Below are 17,191 nucleotides of genomic sequence, written 5' to 3'. Positions count from 1 at the left end.
TATGGATCTTATGATGGTGGATTACACTATTTTGCCATAAATTATTCCTAACTAAATCAAAATTTAAAATTGTGATAGTCGAATTTTTTGATTCTTATGCGCTATTATTTAAAGAATTTAAAGAATTAACAATTAATACCAGAACATTTATAAAAGCTGCAACCGCCAAATATTTTGCCAAAAACTTACAACAAATTATTAGGGCAGGTACTCGTCAGCGATTCCAATGTAGTTACGTTAAATTGTAGTAATTTTGTTTAATTAGCAACAGCGATTTTAGGCCTATTAGGCAGTAGGTAAGCGGTCAATCTTCAAGAATATAAGTGGAAACATTATTTTTAAAACATTGTAAATATTTCAACATTTAAAAGTCGATTAACTTTAGCAACTCGGTGAAACACTTTGTATAAACTCCAAATAGCTTCCACAATGAATACTATGGAGATACTTGTTAACACAATACATGTCATTGCTGAAAATTCAAAAATTGTTGTTAACAAGAAATATTTTTATTTTAATATGTAGTTAAAATAATTAAAACTAATAAGACAGAAGCCTAAACCTAAACAGTAGGTACGAAAAGGTTAATATGTTAATATTTGTGGTGAAGTGTGGTAATGAAAATATTCATTAAAATATATTGACTGAATGCGAGATCGATCAATACGTTCCAGTTTCAATCAGTTGCGTCAATTTAAAGTGTGACACTTAAATCCCTGATAATTTTCATGTAAACATAAGCTCAAAAAAATCAAAAACTAATTAAACCATTCAGTTTGATTCAAACAAAAATTCTAATTAGGTCGTTCTCATTTTCTCACTAATCTAGTCTGTTTTACCAAAGGCCAAATAGAGTAGTAGGCAGTACTTATATCACCCTACTTCTATCTATCACAAAGTAGGTACTCTAATGAAAATTACGCGATAATCGAGTACTTCCTGCTTCTCCTTGCTGCTGTCAATCAATTATTTTTACATTGAATAATTGTTTTTTCCTCCCTTGTGCCAGAAACATCGAGGGGTTTGCGGAAGGATGCAGAGTAGTGTCCGCGAGCATTCGCTTTCCTTTAAAACCATAGTGCCCCACTTTTCCCCGCGATAATTTTATTGTAATATTGACCTTTAAATGTTTGTCGATAAGGAAGTTTTCAAACATTGAGAGCAACAATAACCTATAAAATTTAAATAGATGTGTCGGTGTGCGACGCGGATTTCTAATAAAAATATGAAGACATCCGCGCAGAAAGCGTCAGTGACCCAACACCTGTTGCGCGGTGTAAACCGCGCGTCCGCGACTATATTAGTGTAACAAAAAATAACGCCTTTTAATACACAGCAGTATTTTTTTTATCAAATAAGTTGATTTTCGTATTTTTATTTATATTTATTTATTCCGGTTTTACATTCCAATTTATTTTTTAATAAAATGGGACACCACGTGAACGGTTTAGATGTGGATAAGAAGAGCCCCAACGAAGAAGAGCCACCACAAGGTAAGTTATGATATTTTTAGTTCTCGAATTAATTAGATTAAACTAAAACTGTATTACTCGTAACTACATAGCAAGGATTTTTATCCACAAATAAATCGAAGCGGTTATTTTTAAATCACCTTTGGGACTTGTTTTTTCAAAATTTTAGACAAATTCCCCTCACTGTGGTTTTATTAAATCCAAATATAAATAGATAAAAATGAAACAAGTGGTAATTAAATGCTTCTAACAGACAGTACAGACTTTGATCCTTGCAATTTTCTTGTAACTCTATACAAAATTAAAAATTATTTTGAAATGGCTTCAAACTACGATATTTTTTCACATGCAATTAGAGGTAGAAAATAACAAATTACAGTCACGTAGTTAACCACAAATAATCGTTATCACAATTGTAGAGGTTAAACATTTACAACAAACCCGACAATTTTTAAATTTAATCAAGGTCTATTTTCAAACACTTTTTTGTTGTTTTTAAAACATTGTTCAGGTACAGTTATTTAATGCAATAAAGGAAGTAATTTAATTTAAATTGTGCTATTATCTGATTGGCAAACTATTTATTCCAATTAGTATTTTAAAATAGGTGTGAGGGGTGCACACAAATAATGCATCACATTTAGAATTAAAGATTTCCATTTGGCGTTGTGTTAGAATGTTGGTGGAAAGTTTCCACGCTCAAAATAGCGAGTGGCATAAATAAAAAGAAAATTTTAATAAATTTAAACATAGCGAAATACATCACAATTATAAAAGCATAATTAAACACACCAAAAACAATAATAATTTTTAACAATGAACATGTTTATTACTAAGTACTAGGTAGGTAGTTAAATATAAACAGTTAAGTTTATTTCTTATAAAATTTGAGTGCAAGATAAGCTTGAACTTTATCGCAAATAACTTTAAATTAATATCAATACATAATTTTAAACGATTAGTCAACACGAAATTTTGAATCACATTAAATCGGGGTGGGTCAATTCGACCACCAAAGAAAACGAATCTCCTTCTAGAGTATGTGTTGGGGATTAAGAAGACCGGTCAATTCGACCACCAAGTGGAAGTTGGACAACAAATAAGGAAAATTCTATTGGGGTGCTCATATTTTAATATACTGAGAGACAAAATTAAAAGAACACCAAGAAAAAGTCATTCAAATGAACTGATTTTAAAATAAATAAATCCGAGTACGGTCGTGTTTTATTATACTTTTTTGGTTTGTGTAAATTAGATAATAAAATTACATTTATCAAAAAATTAATGAACCTATCCACTGACTATTAAATCTTAGATAGCGCTACTTCCCATCCCGTTTTCAGCTGAGTTTGAGCATCGCAATTTCAACAGCATAGGAGTTTTGTGTCTCCTTCGCTTTTAATATATTTTTTTTTTAATTAAGGACCTCCATACGGCGTTGTCGAGTCGATACTTAAATGCCTAAAGTAATATACAGGCTGTTTCAGAACTCGCGCCCCAAAGTGAAATGCTAAATAAGATAAGACATCAGAAATACGGAAAAAATCCTATTTTTTGACAAATAACCTTTTTTATGCTTATTTATTGTTACGATGATGTTGTACAAGGTGTTCCACACAACTTTACGAGGCTTGCGCCTAATCTACGCACCCAAATATAAAAAATTCACAAGACACTAGATACAAAAAATACATTTAATTATTTTATTATTGGAAACCCATGACAGTAGTTGTCAAACTAATCCCTGTTTCATTAATAGTCATAAACTGCAGTTTTTCAGAAACAATTATCATTTGTTCTATCAAGAGACGGTATGAATATGATTTTAGTTTATCTCCTATCTTAATCATTAACTAACTAAAAATGATGTAATTTTTGAAAGGGTGAACAAACTAGAGAAGATAATTCAATTTTTCAAAATTTGTAATCGAGTTCGTATCGGAATATGTATTATTGATTGCAGCTTACAGGCGTAGGCCTCGTAAAATTATGTGAAACACCCTGTATGGCTGTATATGTTTTTTCATATTTATTCGGTTAGGGTACTAAAACTTTGGCAATAAAAGCCACAAATAACGTTAAACATAGCGACAAATTAGGTTACAGCTTCTTTGTTTCTTTTTCTAACAGCCTGCAGCAAAAAAACATGTGAAATTATTTTTCCAACAGAAATAAATAGGATCAAAATGCAAAATTTAAACTCTCACAATTTCGAAATTCTTATAAATATAGTTCTCTGTATACTATAGGTAGTTTATGTATCAGCTGTTTAAGTTATTTACATTTCATTAGGGCTAACACAATAGTTGGAAAAACCTGAACAAGTTGAAGTAGTTGTTAAATAATTCGATTGTTTTGTATGTTACTTCTTTACGAGAAAGTATGGAACTGACTCGAGAAATTTCAATTTTTCCACCCGCAAATGAAAACTAATTAGCACAAATTAATGTCCTAAATAGTCTATTATTATTATCAATGTGTGTTTAATACTCAGGTATTTGGAGAAACATGCCTCACCTGACTGACATGCCATCATTGTGTAAGTTTCCATTTGTTGCCAAAAACTGGTTTGTTGCTTAAATTTTACAATACATTCTTTGAATTTTATAAGACTAGCGAACTTGTTTTAGAAGAGCAAAAAATTTCAATGTCGAATGTTTGTTCATTAATTATTAGTTAATTACCCAACGCAGTATTAATAACAAAAGCATACCAGTTCAGCATGAAAATCTTTTATTACAAAAAATAATCTTCAGTATTTTTTAATTATTGAAGTTACTGATGTAAGGTATAATTTGGTTTCTTAAAACTGTAATTGTACTAAGTAAGTAATTAAAATGTGTGCAGGAATTCCAAATGACGAAAATACATACCTCTTTCAATTGTATGAACATGAGTGATCCATGTGGCATGAATAATGGAAAAATGTTAAATTAAAGTCTTGCGCCACGTTCTAAATAAACAATTTGCAGAAAATGTAATAAAAAATTGTTTATATTCTTTTATAAGAACTTGTAGAGCTTATCACGAGTAAGGAATAAATGGATTATTTTCTGTTAATAGTCACGTTTACATGATACTTACGATGCTATTACTACCAATTATAATAATTTATTAATAGTTGTTCACTAATTAATTGTTTTATTGATTGTGATTATGAATGAGCTTTTTTCTTTTTTTCGTTTTTTTCATTAATAAAATTTTTTATGCTTTTTCAATTAGGGACAGTGTAAAAAATTAAAGGTTTATTTTTCTGATTTCAATATATGTTTGCATTGTATTTAAACAGTTTGTAGTAGAGATAGGTACACAGAATAATGTTGCAACACATTTATTTAATTTTATTATCTCCGATATTGGTAACAATAATCAGAAAAATCCAATGAAATGGAGAAAATTTCATTTAATTTAACAAAGAGTGAACAATGTCAAAAACATTTCTATTGATTTCCGTAAAGGTGTATTATTTACAAAGAGAAAGCGTGAACAATAAAATTTCAAGGTAGTTTATGGTATAAATTGCATATTAATATTAGTATAACATTACTGGAGTACTATAACTATACTAAATACAAATATTGTAACAACCGTAACCTAACATGCTAGAAAATTCTAATATTTTTGCACTTGAACTCAAACTGGGTGAAATAATAAAAAATAGTAATAGGAAGAACGACAGACCAATAAAATGTATCCTGAACAATATTTTTGTTAGAAACATTAAAATTTTTTGATCCAGTAATTTTTAAAATGTGCTTGAGATTAAAAAACATTTTCTTAAAATCTGAGCAACCTGATTTATGCCTCCTTCCTTGTACCCGCTAGTGAAATCTTATGACGAACCCGTTACAATTTTAGCAAAAATTTATCACACTTTTATGTTAAATATTTATGGTATGTGGAGGGTAACGCACTTTTCTACGATATTTATACTTCAACTGTAATCAGCTTAAACTACTTAAAGGATAAGTATTTTGATATTTGATACAAAAACATTTTGAAACGACTATTAACAATAAAATCATCATAAAGATTATGCTGTCGGTAAAAATGGGAAACGCGGATCATTAAAACACAATCATATGTTGTAATACACTCGTTTTAATCGTATCTTCTTAATTAAAAAATAGTCAAGGTTAAAATTCTGAATAACAATAAAAATTTATATTACCAGGATTTTACTCATTTTGATCAAAAAAAAAAAAAAAAAACTAAAGCATAAAGGTGATTGTAGCAAAAAAATATTTAATATAATTTTTTACTTCCGAAAACCAGTACATAAAAATTTAAATTTTTCTAAAGGCGCAAAAATGTAAAAAACACATTTGCAAACATATGCAACTTGTAATACTAATCTGTATGTAGAACATAGACTTGTAAAATACAGAATGCTTATCTAATGATAAATCCTATTATCTTTCTATTAACTATAATGTGTAGGCAACCTTTAAAACAGATTTGGTAATTTTGTGTAAACTATTCATTCTACTACACAAGATTTTGAAAATTTTAACAACTAGACTTTGGAAACCATATAGTCATTAAATGAACAGTATTAGAAAAAAATCTTGTGTGTTAACTCGTTTCTATAACTCGTATCTCTAAAAATACAGTTAAAATTTTGGTCACGTTTCTAAAACGTGGTTTATAAAAATGTGGCTGATACGTTAATACATATTATAAAAATTTGGCTAATGCGTTAATAGATATTAAATTTATGAATACATTTTTTTTGTCTTTTAAATACTTAAATTTTTAAATTTCGCAAAAATTGTTTTTGTGAATGAGACTATTAATGTATTAGATAATTGGATAAGGTTCAATCTACCTTCATTGCAATTTTAAAAACTCGTTTTCTGTTACCGATCGCGATCGTTGAACCGGCAAATAATAATCTTCATAAGTGATTCGCCAAATACTTGCAAATTTCTATTAATTACATGACTACAAGTACTAACTGCCCTTTTGCAGAATTATGTTCTGAAAAATGAAAAATTCCGAAAAAGTTTTCTTATGCGTCGACATTATTTACGGCGCAAGTTATTTACATATTTTTATTTTTCTAATTGAAAATATAAACAGCCAAATGAGGAAAAGTTATTTTAAAAATAAGTTAATTTAATTTTCTTAAAACTGGTGATGATTCATAGGAAATTAATATTACACAATATGACTTTAGATTATTTTCCATTCTAGTTTAACAATACAGGTACAACGACAGTACTTGGTGTACTGTGCACTAAAAAAATGTTTACAAGATAATTAGCAAATAAGTATAAATCTCTAATCTACGTCATTGTAAACTGCGCCATTGTAGGTATTATTTCCTACATACCATCATCCCAGATTTCTAGTTTTACATTCTTTTTCATATTATATTGTATTACAAAAATAATTACAAAATATTAATGTATCTGATGTCTTCAACTAGTAGTCGTGATAACTTTACTCATACAGAACGATTCATACGTATAAGGCTAGGATGAGCTTGACCAATTTTAAACACAATCCAAAATACAGTATCCATAAAATAGTAGATTTGAAAGTCACGCTTTTAGACATCCTTAAAGGAGTGATAATTTTCTCAAGGTTCATCTACCTATATCTGATGTTTTTTTTAAACATAATAAGAAGTTACATTTAATTTTTGTAAATTCAGTTCAATGAATAATGTTTCATACTTTTATGTGAATCGCCTTCTTATTAGATATAAGAAGAGTTAAATAATTAAGTAGATTTTGTTTTAAGTTAGATAAAAATACATCATATTAAATTAATTGTTTGAGTCAATAATCTACGGAAATGTTAGAGGTATTTCTGAAAAGAGAATTTTCCTTAGCTTATTATTATGTGATAACAAGAAGGGGGTCAACAAATTTATTATATCATTGTCCCAATCATTACTTAATGATACAAATTATCACTGATCCTTAGGTATAATGTTTTTTTTTCAAATCAATCATTCTAGTCAACTGACAGGAATTTAAAAATTAAAAAAGAGATTTAATTGGCATTATGTCAGAATCCAAAATCTTAATTCTTTGTGTAAAATTGCCGATTAGATCTAAGCCTTATAATTAATAGATAGATTTAGGAATAACACAGAGGTTCAAAAACTGTTAAATAACACATGTAGATATACAAATTAAGGAAAATCTTTAAAAAGTTCCCTAAAAAAATATATTAAGCTTTGTGGAGATATTACGCATTCACATGTCTGATTTTTCTGAAAACATAATAACTTACGTATCAAAAAAATTCCAAGAGATGGAAAACTTTGGTACACAATAAATTTTATCAAATGCATATTGTTCTAAAATGTGAGTTATTACTTATTGTCGGAAAAAATTTAAATTGTTGCAGGTTATTAGTTAAACAAATTTATCTTTGAATAACATGCACAAAGATGGTTTTCTCCCGCCATGCTTGTTGTTTATTATATCTAGTATCATTCTATTATTTTCAAATTATGCAACATTTGAAAATAATAAGTTTTTAAAACATGAAAGCCTTAATTATTAAAACTTTTTAATACTCGTAGTATCATTTCACCACACCCTCTACAAAAAATGGCGTGTATAAAAAATTAAAACTCATTTGCTTTTTTAAGAACAATAACATTAACTTTGTTAAAAATCACTGCGTCAGGCATTCCTCTAATTATTATTATTTGTGTGGTATTAGTCATCACTGTATAATTTTTACGTAATGTGTGTCAAGATGATTTGCAATGGTTTGGTCCAATGTACATCTTTTTCGCAAGTCACTTACTTTAAAATCTTGATGAAAAATCTCGTTTCATGTTTAGGTGAGATGGTCTCTATCTCTACATTTGAGAAAGTGATTCATATATATTACACATCGAAAATTTAAAAATATTAAAAGTAAAATATTAATCCCAACATAATAAGTTTTAAATTTTTGAAATACACAAAAAATTTAGTTTCACAAAAATAAATATTAATTTAATAAACCAATGTTTTACGAAAAAATTAATTGTGAATAAAATAATTCAGCTCCCGTTTTTAAAACATTCTGCAGTCATCTTTTGATATATTTTTTTCATTTTTGTGTCGCTGAATACTTGTGATAGAAGAGTATATTTTTGCACGTTGTTACAACTAGTTTGATCACTCTTTTGTTATACACTATACAGAATGAATATGGTATGGAACCAAGCGATTTTTGTAAATCATTTGTCTCCAGAAAATAATAATTAATATTAATTAAAGTAATATAAAAAATGTGACTGTATTTTGAAAACGAAATTTTGTTTTGCTTTTGAGTTATGCGATTTTTTTGCCAAAATTGCAATTTATTAAAAATTTTTTGTCAAGATGAGGAACAAAGTCAGTTTTCCTTATTTTTTTATTATTTTCAAATTTAATAGACTGTGTTTTACGCTTAATTACCTAAAATGCAAAAAACATAAATAAAATTATGTAAACTAAATAGAAAAGTAAAAATTATCAAACCAAATATTAAATAAAATCGGCATTTTGACTGGCCTTTTTATGGAATAATGAACTGGAATAAAATAAATAAATAAAAAACAAATTCTTCATTTTGACAGTTATTTTTTTATTGAATGAGCTATTATTTTTCAGTGATTTAAGAATGTACAGTGTGTTTGAGGAAGACTTTGTAACTTTTATTTGCACAAGTGCACAATGGTAATGCAGTGGCGTTTTTGGGGAGTACAATAGATCACAAAAAATTGATTTTTGAATTATAGAAAAATCTGTGTACAACTAGAACTTCTACTGACTTTAAAGCCAAGAGATTTTATTATTTCGTAGGGAAAAACAAAGTGTCAAAATTTTTGCATAAAATTTCCTTTTTTAACTTCTTCAGGAAATTACTTCTGAAGAATGTTCATAAACGTACAAACTCTATCTCGAGTAAACTAGTAAATTCCACAAATGCACTTGTGTTTATCTGAAAGAGGTGGCGGCAAGTCGATAAACTGCGACTTAAAAATTTTAATCACAATTCCTATTCTCCTGAGTTAATTTCCAAAGTCTTTCTAGTCCTCAAATCAATCTTGATTACAGTTAATACCGCGTATTATCCCTGAATTAAAAACGCTTCAGCTGTTCCCAAAATCCGGGATTACTAGTGAATTTTCCAGTCTGTGTTAATGCCTTTCTAAAAATAGGCCGCATAATTTAAAAGTAGTCCAATTTTGATCGCCCGCGATTTTTTAAAAGAGCCGGTCCGATCATGCGCCCTCCCCACTAGTCCAATTTTTTTGGTCTGCACTCAGAGATTACTGAGTAGTGTTATCGGGCCGGTTCGTTGTCTTCCTGTTCAGTAGAACTGATAAAATTGACAACGAGCGTTCGTTTTTAACATTTCCTTATAAAAACAACCGACGGAAAGTTAAATAAGTTGTGCTGTGCTCGAGTTACGTGTCCGGAGTTCGACTGTCGGCAAACACAAAACTATAATGAACGTTTGATTATGATTTGTATTTTCAAATCATTCCTCGATCTTTTAACGATAGTTTCGTCCCGAAAACGGAAGCGGCTCAAGTAACATCGCGTCCACAATCGCATCCGCCATTTAAATTCGGATTATTTTTGGCGCCGTATTTATTCGGATCGTAATTATTTATTTTTTTATTTTTTACGCTCTTTTATCGTTGTTAACTCGTTTCGCTAGTCGAAAATGCATCCCAATCGCTTGTAACAAGTGCTATAACATTTCGCCGAATTAGTTTTACTCAATTATTCCCAATTTAACAAAATGAAAAACAACGTGACAAATGGGACCAGTAACAACACCAGATACACGGTCGTCTTTGACCAAGACAATCTCAACAACACGGGAAAGAAAAAAACAGGTAAATATAAGGAAATCCAGCATTTTTACTATTTTTGATCTGCCGATGCAACCACGTGCTTCTCGTGCCACATTCCTTCTCTTTCTTGACTTACACCGCGCATGCTCATTTTGGACATTTTGGCGCCGATTTCAAAAAAATAGTTTCAAACCAATTCCTTATCATGTTTCAAATCTTATCTAAACATCAATCCGATCCCCTGGGATGACTCAAATCTTATCTGAATTCACTAAATCTCTCGCAGCCATAAAATCATCCAATTGTCGCATGCGAAAAATAGGTATGTTGCCTTGGAATCATTTCAATTTGGGACGCTTATCTGGAGTATGCAATTTCCCAAAAACCTCGTCTAAATAATCAATGATTGATTACTTTGCCGAGAAATACATTTTTCCAAAATCATTGCCGGTTAAGTATTGCAAAAATGTGGTTCAAAGTTCATTCGTGTTTATTTCTACCATTGCAATAAAAATTGGTGATAAGTGGTTTCGTATTTATCGTTCAGATCAGTCGGAAAGTTCATGAACATAATTAATTATTAACACTCCACTGCTCGTAAGGGGTGTATTTACACACGATTATTGACTTTATTGATATGATCATTATCACAAAATTCGAATTTACTAACGCGTACAAGATATTGATCACTTGTATTGCACAACAAAATAATTTTTTATGGTTATTGGCAACTCCAAGGTACACGTGCAATAAGATTGTGATCCACATTTAACTCTCAATTTGCTGTCGTCATTACAAGTTAAAAGTCAGACAGACTAAAGGTCGATTTCCAGGTTTAAACATTATATTAAATATGATGAGTCAATCTATTTTTTAATAAAATAATAAAATGGAATGTGAGGTTTATTCTAGTAACACATTTATGAGTTTGCTGACTCGTTTTTATTTCATAGCATGACTCTCTTCCAAATGAAAATTACGACAGACAAGGTTAGATAATTCCATATAATTTCATTCACATATTGTGACTTTATTATTCCAATCACCTTCAAAATTTTTATCACTTTTAATACAGAGTTTCATTTACTACCTACATGCTTTTGACGAAATAAAAACGTCAATACATAAGTATGCCAAATTTTTTTGAAAACTGAGTGATGCTCAACATTGTTACGCAAACATTCATTAAAATTTTCAGGGGAAATAGCGTTGTTAATTCTACCACATTATGGTAATTGTTAAGTGCCACAAGTGATGTTTATTTTTAAACTAGCTGTATTTAAATGTTATTACAATGTCAACTAGATAAACACGGTGATGTCCAAGTTTTTAGTACAATACAAATAAACTTGGAAATTTTTTTCTTAGAAACAACGGTTTACTCCAGAAAAAATTGGCAAAGTTGGGAAGCTTCTGTGGAATAAAGTTTTTTTTAGATTACTTTGAAATTGGGTCCCCAGTTGGGATACCAATTGAAGATATTCTTGACGGCTTTGTTGAAATGACCGGTATTTGATTGTTATTCATTAGGCGGTACATAATAACAGACCACAAGCACGTGCTATTTTATTTATACCACGAATGTCTCATATCTCGTTATAGATATCGTAGAGACAAGTTCATTTATGCGTATTTCCCGATTGTTCTCAATTATTTTTCGGAACAAACATTCATATAAACGTATTAGTCATACACGTGCAAAATCATTGCATTAATTGGCTCTTTTAATGAACAGATGCCACGAGTTGGACAATATTCAAATAACCCATGGATTAAAAATAATCTATTTTTTAATTACGTTAAATTTGCTATATTCAAATAGGTTTATGCCAAAGATGCAAAGCTTCTTTGCTTGTTGGTGATTTTAGTTTCAGTTGTCATGCAACACGAACGAAATGTGCTATTAATTTTTTAGAAGAAAGGTTTTAGATAATCCTTATTAATATTTTTTATAATCTTCAATCATTAATGATTGGAATCATGATTACTGCATGATGCTGTCATGTTGTTTTTTATTTTTTAGTAGTATGTATCATCAAAGCGAAATCAAACCGAAATCGTTTTCATTAAACATTTGATTCCTTATTAAGGAAATATTCTTTTTGTATTCTGATCATTTAGAATGTGGTTAATTTTCCATTTTAATTTTCATTAAATGCAATAAATGGCCCTCTCCGACAATCACACAGCAAATGATTCATTAAAAATGTGATTTTTTGATGTTTTTGACTTTTTTAATGGGGTTTTAAAAGAGAATTTGGGAGAAAATTTTTAAATCGCTACCTAGTTATGAAAACAAAAGTAAAAAGATAAATGAAATATTTGTATTGATAAAAGTAAGCAAAAATTAATTATAAATGAAAAATATATTTCAAATAAAACAACAAATTAAATACAATTTTTACCATTAAATGTTTGGCAAGAAGTGTTGTTGGCCCTGTTTAAAATTAATTTTAAATTTAATTAAAAATTAGTGAACAAGATTTAATAGGCGCTGCAGATAAAACAAAATAAACTGAGTGTTTTTGGTGGTTTTCAAACAATACTTTTCTAGACTTATTAGGAGTTTTTTTTAAACAAAATACTTAAAAGAAAGAAATTATGAAACAAGAACTTTTAACGTACGAAAGAAGGAATCACTTACAATTATTTATATAATGTAAAAGATAAATAGAGATAAATTTCCCATTTTGAAAAATAAATGGACTTTTGTATTTTCGGTTTTACACAATTCATTTGATTAAACTGTAATATTTTTTATAAAATTACGATGTTAGTAAAATGCTTTAGATTGGCTGTTAGGTGTACACATTTCTGTTTACAACTGTTAGTAACTGTTTTTTTTTCTTGCAGGATGGTTCGGCACGAGGCATTTTGTGACATTTATGCTGTTTCTTGGAATGGCAAACGCTTACGTAATGAGGACCAACATGTCTGTGGCCATCGTGGCAATGGTAAACCACACTGCGATCGAAATTTCGAGTTCGAACCACGATGAGCCCATCGATACCGAATGCGGCGTTGATGTTCCACAGGTAAATTAATCGAAATAAATTTGAGATTGCGTTTCTATGTTTGGTTTTAGATGAACAAGTCGCATCAAGAAAATGACGGCGAATTCGTCTGGGAGACCGACATCCAAGGCTACGTCCTCAGCTCCTTCTTCTACGGCTACGTTGTCACCCAAATTCCCTTCGGAATCTTGTCCAAACGCTACGGCAACATCTACTTCCTCGGCGTGGGCATGCTGATAAACTCCTTGTTCGGCTTACTGGTGCCCATAGCCGCCAATATGGGCATCTGGTGGCTGATAGCCGTGAGATTCATTCAGGGTCTCGGTGAGGTGAGTAGATGATTGTCACAAGTACAAAGTGAGACAACACATTTTTGTTGGTTTTACATTGTTTTTTGGTTTTCGAGTTAGTGAAACAAAAATGGTGTTTTCCTCTCACTTTCGTACCTTGTATAGGTTTTCAACTATACCTTTCTGGTCAGGGCCCTATTGTCCCATGCACACACGCTCTTCTGGCAAAATGGATCCCTCCTAACGAGAGAAGTCGAATGGGTGCTTTCGTTTATGCAGGTATATTTTTCTGCAATACTGAAAAAGAGACAGTGTAACGAATGATAGATATTACGGCGTGTAGAGCCGAAACGGTATGTTGTTTGATTCTGAATTAGCAGTAGTAAACAGTTTGCCCAAGTTCGAGTTTTGTGTGAGTGAAGGTAGAACATCCATCAATGTTATTCAACATTCGGGTGTAGGGTGTCCAGGTATACAGGTGTTTCATCTAACATTTTTCCTCTCGTTTCCAAGATTTCTACTTTTCTTTAAACTCTTTTTCTTGATTCATGCAAACGATACGGTTATAATACAGCCACATTCCTGTATATGGCCACCCCTTATTTTCAATCGCCTACCCCAAAGTACTGTACTTCAGCGAAATCGGTATAATTTAAAAAACTTAACTAACTAAAAACTTTAACATTATTAAATGAGTGCAAGTCAGCGTAACTCAAAAATTAAAAACTAGTTTTTGGATTACTTAACTGAAGACACTATGAACAGAAAATGCATTTATTTTTATTTAACAAATAACAATTATTATTCTCTGCGATTGGTAAGTATATGTAAAGCTTGCCCTTCTCTGCATTATTTCTAAATTCAAAACTTTCTTTCTTGTTTTAAACTCAACTGTAAATGTTTTATCAAGAACAGTGAAAAAAATGACGAAAAAAAACAAATAAAATTTTGTTATTGCAAATAATATCAATGTTTTGACCGGAAAACGCTACATTTATAACATTAAAGGAAGGCGACGTCTTAAGTGTGGTGGTAAATCCTTGAAACTCTTTTCCAGAAGTTTTTCAGATTCTGTTTAATTTATAATTTCGAAGATAACTTTACGTTTTAATAATTTTATTAAATTATGATGATAAATTTCATGGGTTAGATAACTTTTCCTTCAAAACAATTTATAAGAACGTCATTTACTTTTTTTAATGTGAAATGTTTGTGTTAAACAAATATCTGTCAATTATTTTTTTTAAAAAAGCTTATCAACATGATTAAATATGGCACCTTTAACATTTTTCTAACAGAAATAAAGTTTAGTGAGAAAAATTTGTTTAAAATTTAAATCATTTTTGATGCTGATCATTACGGATTTTTAAGAAAAAACGACCTACTTTATCCTAAAACTTGCACAATTTTATTGGAACTATTTACTTAGCCTGATAATTTCATTGTTTATAGAAAGTCTGAGATTTTTGTTTTGATAAAACGTAATATAATTGCAAAATTAACACCATGTATAACCTCAATTGTGTGAGTCAATAATAAACAAATTAAGTTTATCATTCTGCGAATTATCTGTCAAATAAATCCGCTCTTCAAAGAAGTATTTACAAAGATCACTTTTGGCAAATGTTAATTTTGTAAAATTTTGTGGCCATGTCATGTTTATTTGATCACTGGGAAAAAAACAGTTTCCGTTCAAGTGAATAACAACTAATAATAGATTATCACAATATGTAATAATAACTGATACAACGGATTCTGAATGGAATATTACTGCATCAATTTTTTATTCAATAACGCTGAAAGAAAAATAAACGTGTGCATACTAGTAAATGTTGAACAATTATATAAGATGAATCTCCAAATTCGATAAATGAATTTTTATCAAAAGGAAATATATCAAAGTTCTAAATAAAAAAAATATTTTGCAATAGATTGTGTCAAAGCCTTGATTCATCATGTATAATGCGTAAAAATAACAAAACTATTGTATTCATTGAATTTAAAAACTCGAGAACCTCTTTGTCTCGTTTACATTATCGTCGGGGCGAAAGCGAGGAGTGCGCTTCCCTGTAAAACCCCGGATTTTAATTTCCAAATATTTTTTCTTAGGAGCACAATTTGGAACAGTCATATCCATGCCGTTGAGTGGCCTTTTGTCGGCTTCATCCGTCGGTTGGCCGTCCATCTTTTACGTTTTTGGGGCCGTTGGAACCGTCTGGTGCGTTGCCTTTCTAATCTTCATCTACGAAGACCCAGCAGCAAACCCCAAAATGAACATCGACGAGAAAAAATACATACAGAAAGCTTTAGGCAACGTCGCTGGGGCACCTGTACGATTGTATTATTTGCTACCTAAAATATGGGAACTTAAAATTGTTTTTAGATTCCACCAATCCCGTGGAAAGCGATCGCGAAATCTATGCCTTTTTGGGCTATTTTATTAGCCCATATGGGCCATAACTACGGTTATGAAACCTTGATGACTGAGTTACCAACCTACATGAAACAAGTTCTACACTTCAGTATTAAAGACGTGAGTTTTGACAAGTCTGCATGAATTTTGGTTATTTAATTTGTTATTACAGAATGGGTTTCTTTCGGCTTTACCTTATTTAGCTATGTGGTTGTTTTCGATCTTCATTAGTCACGTTGCTGATTGGTTGTTAACTAAACCTTGTTTCACACATACTATTGTGCGAAAATTGATCAACGGAATTGGTACGTTTTAAAAAAAGTGATGTAGTGGGATTTATTTCATATATTTTTAATTGCAGGTCAATATGGCCCCGCGATTGCTCTAGTGGCAGCGTCATTTACGGGTTGCGACCGATGGTTAACCGTAGCCATCTTAACCATCGGTGTAGGTCTAAATGGTGGTATCTACTCTGGTTTCAAAGTCAACCATTTGGATATCTCGCCTCAATTTGCCGGAATTCTTATGGCCTTCACCAACTGTTTGGCAAATCTCGCCGGATTGTTAGCCCCAATTTACGCTGGAAACGTAGTTTTGGGAACGGTATGTTTCAACAGTTGAGTTAGTTTTGTGCTATTTCGGGTTTTACAGCCTAGTCAAGCAAAATGGCGCGTCGTCTTCATCACGGCTGCAGGTGTTTATGCTGCTTGTTGCACCTTCTATATTTTGTTCGGTTCCGGTGAACGGCAACCATGGGATCAACAGGAAGATCCCGACAAGAAGAAAGAAGCAGACAGTGACCCTGAGATAGTGACAACACGTGCTTGATTAAATAACTAAAAAGTACTATTGTGATTTCTATTCTACAAGTTATTGTATATTTTATATTGCCGCAACTAAACTAGTGCAGCTGTTATTACCTATTTTATTTGTACTGTAGATTGCAATACTCTCGAGAAACCTAAGTTTTTATTATTAAGTGTTTTGTAGAGGTTTCGGTTTGATCCAGTGCGAACAAGTACAAATGGTCTCAAAATTTTTTGTTGATTTAATATTTTTATGAATTAGGTACATTATTTAAAAACTTTGTGAACAGAATTGTTATGATTTAGATAAATACAGAAGAAATTTTTAATTGACTTGTTTTATTCCGAATGCTGATTTATTAGAGAACAAATACAAAAAAGAGAAGTTTTCTG

The 17,191-nt window shown here is 30.6% G+C and overlaps 1 protein-coding gene across 2 annotated transcripts; it reads left to right on the top strand.

Annotated features, from left to right (window-relative positions):
* The first annotated feature begins 1,228 nt into the window (after window positions 1-1,228).
* Window positions 1,229-17,127, top strand: LOC123015156 (putative inorganic phosphate cotransporter). 2 transcript variants are annotated; one of them, XM_044414680.1, is made up of 9 exons: window positions 1,229-1,493; window positions 13,129-13,310; window positions 13,361-13,618; window positions 13,771-13,858; window positions 15,689-15,909; window positions 15,963-16,112; window positions 16,165-16,297; window positions 16,354-16,595; window positions 16,644-17,127. In XM_044414680.1, the coding sequence occupies exons 1-9, from the start codon at window positions 1,427-1,429 to the stop codon at window positions 16,818-16,820; spliced, it is 1,518 nt and encodes a 505-aa protein (XP_044270615.1). In that variant the 5' UTR covers window positions 1,229-1,426; the 3' UTR covers window positions 16,821-17,127. The 2 variants fall into 2 exon arrangements, with proteins under 2 accessions (XP_044270615.1, XP_044270614.1); XM_044414679.1 differs by lacking the exon at window positions 1,229-1,493 and adding an exon at window positions 9,758-10,317.
* The last annotated feature ends 64 nt before the right edge of the window (window positions 17,128-17,191 follow it).

This window comes from Tribolium madens, unplaced genomic scaffold, assembly GCF_015345945.1.
Source record: "Tribolium madens isolate multiple individuals breed KSU strain unplaced genomic scaffold, Tmad_KSU_1.1 Scaffold_97;HRSCAF=244;Tcas5.2_LG3a, whole genome shotgun sequence".
NCBI lineage: Eukaryota > Metazoa > Arthropoda > Insecta > Coleoptera > Tenebrionidae > Tribolium > Tribolium madens.
This window is presented reverse-complemented; position numbering and strand designations above follow the sequence as displayed.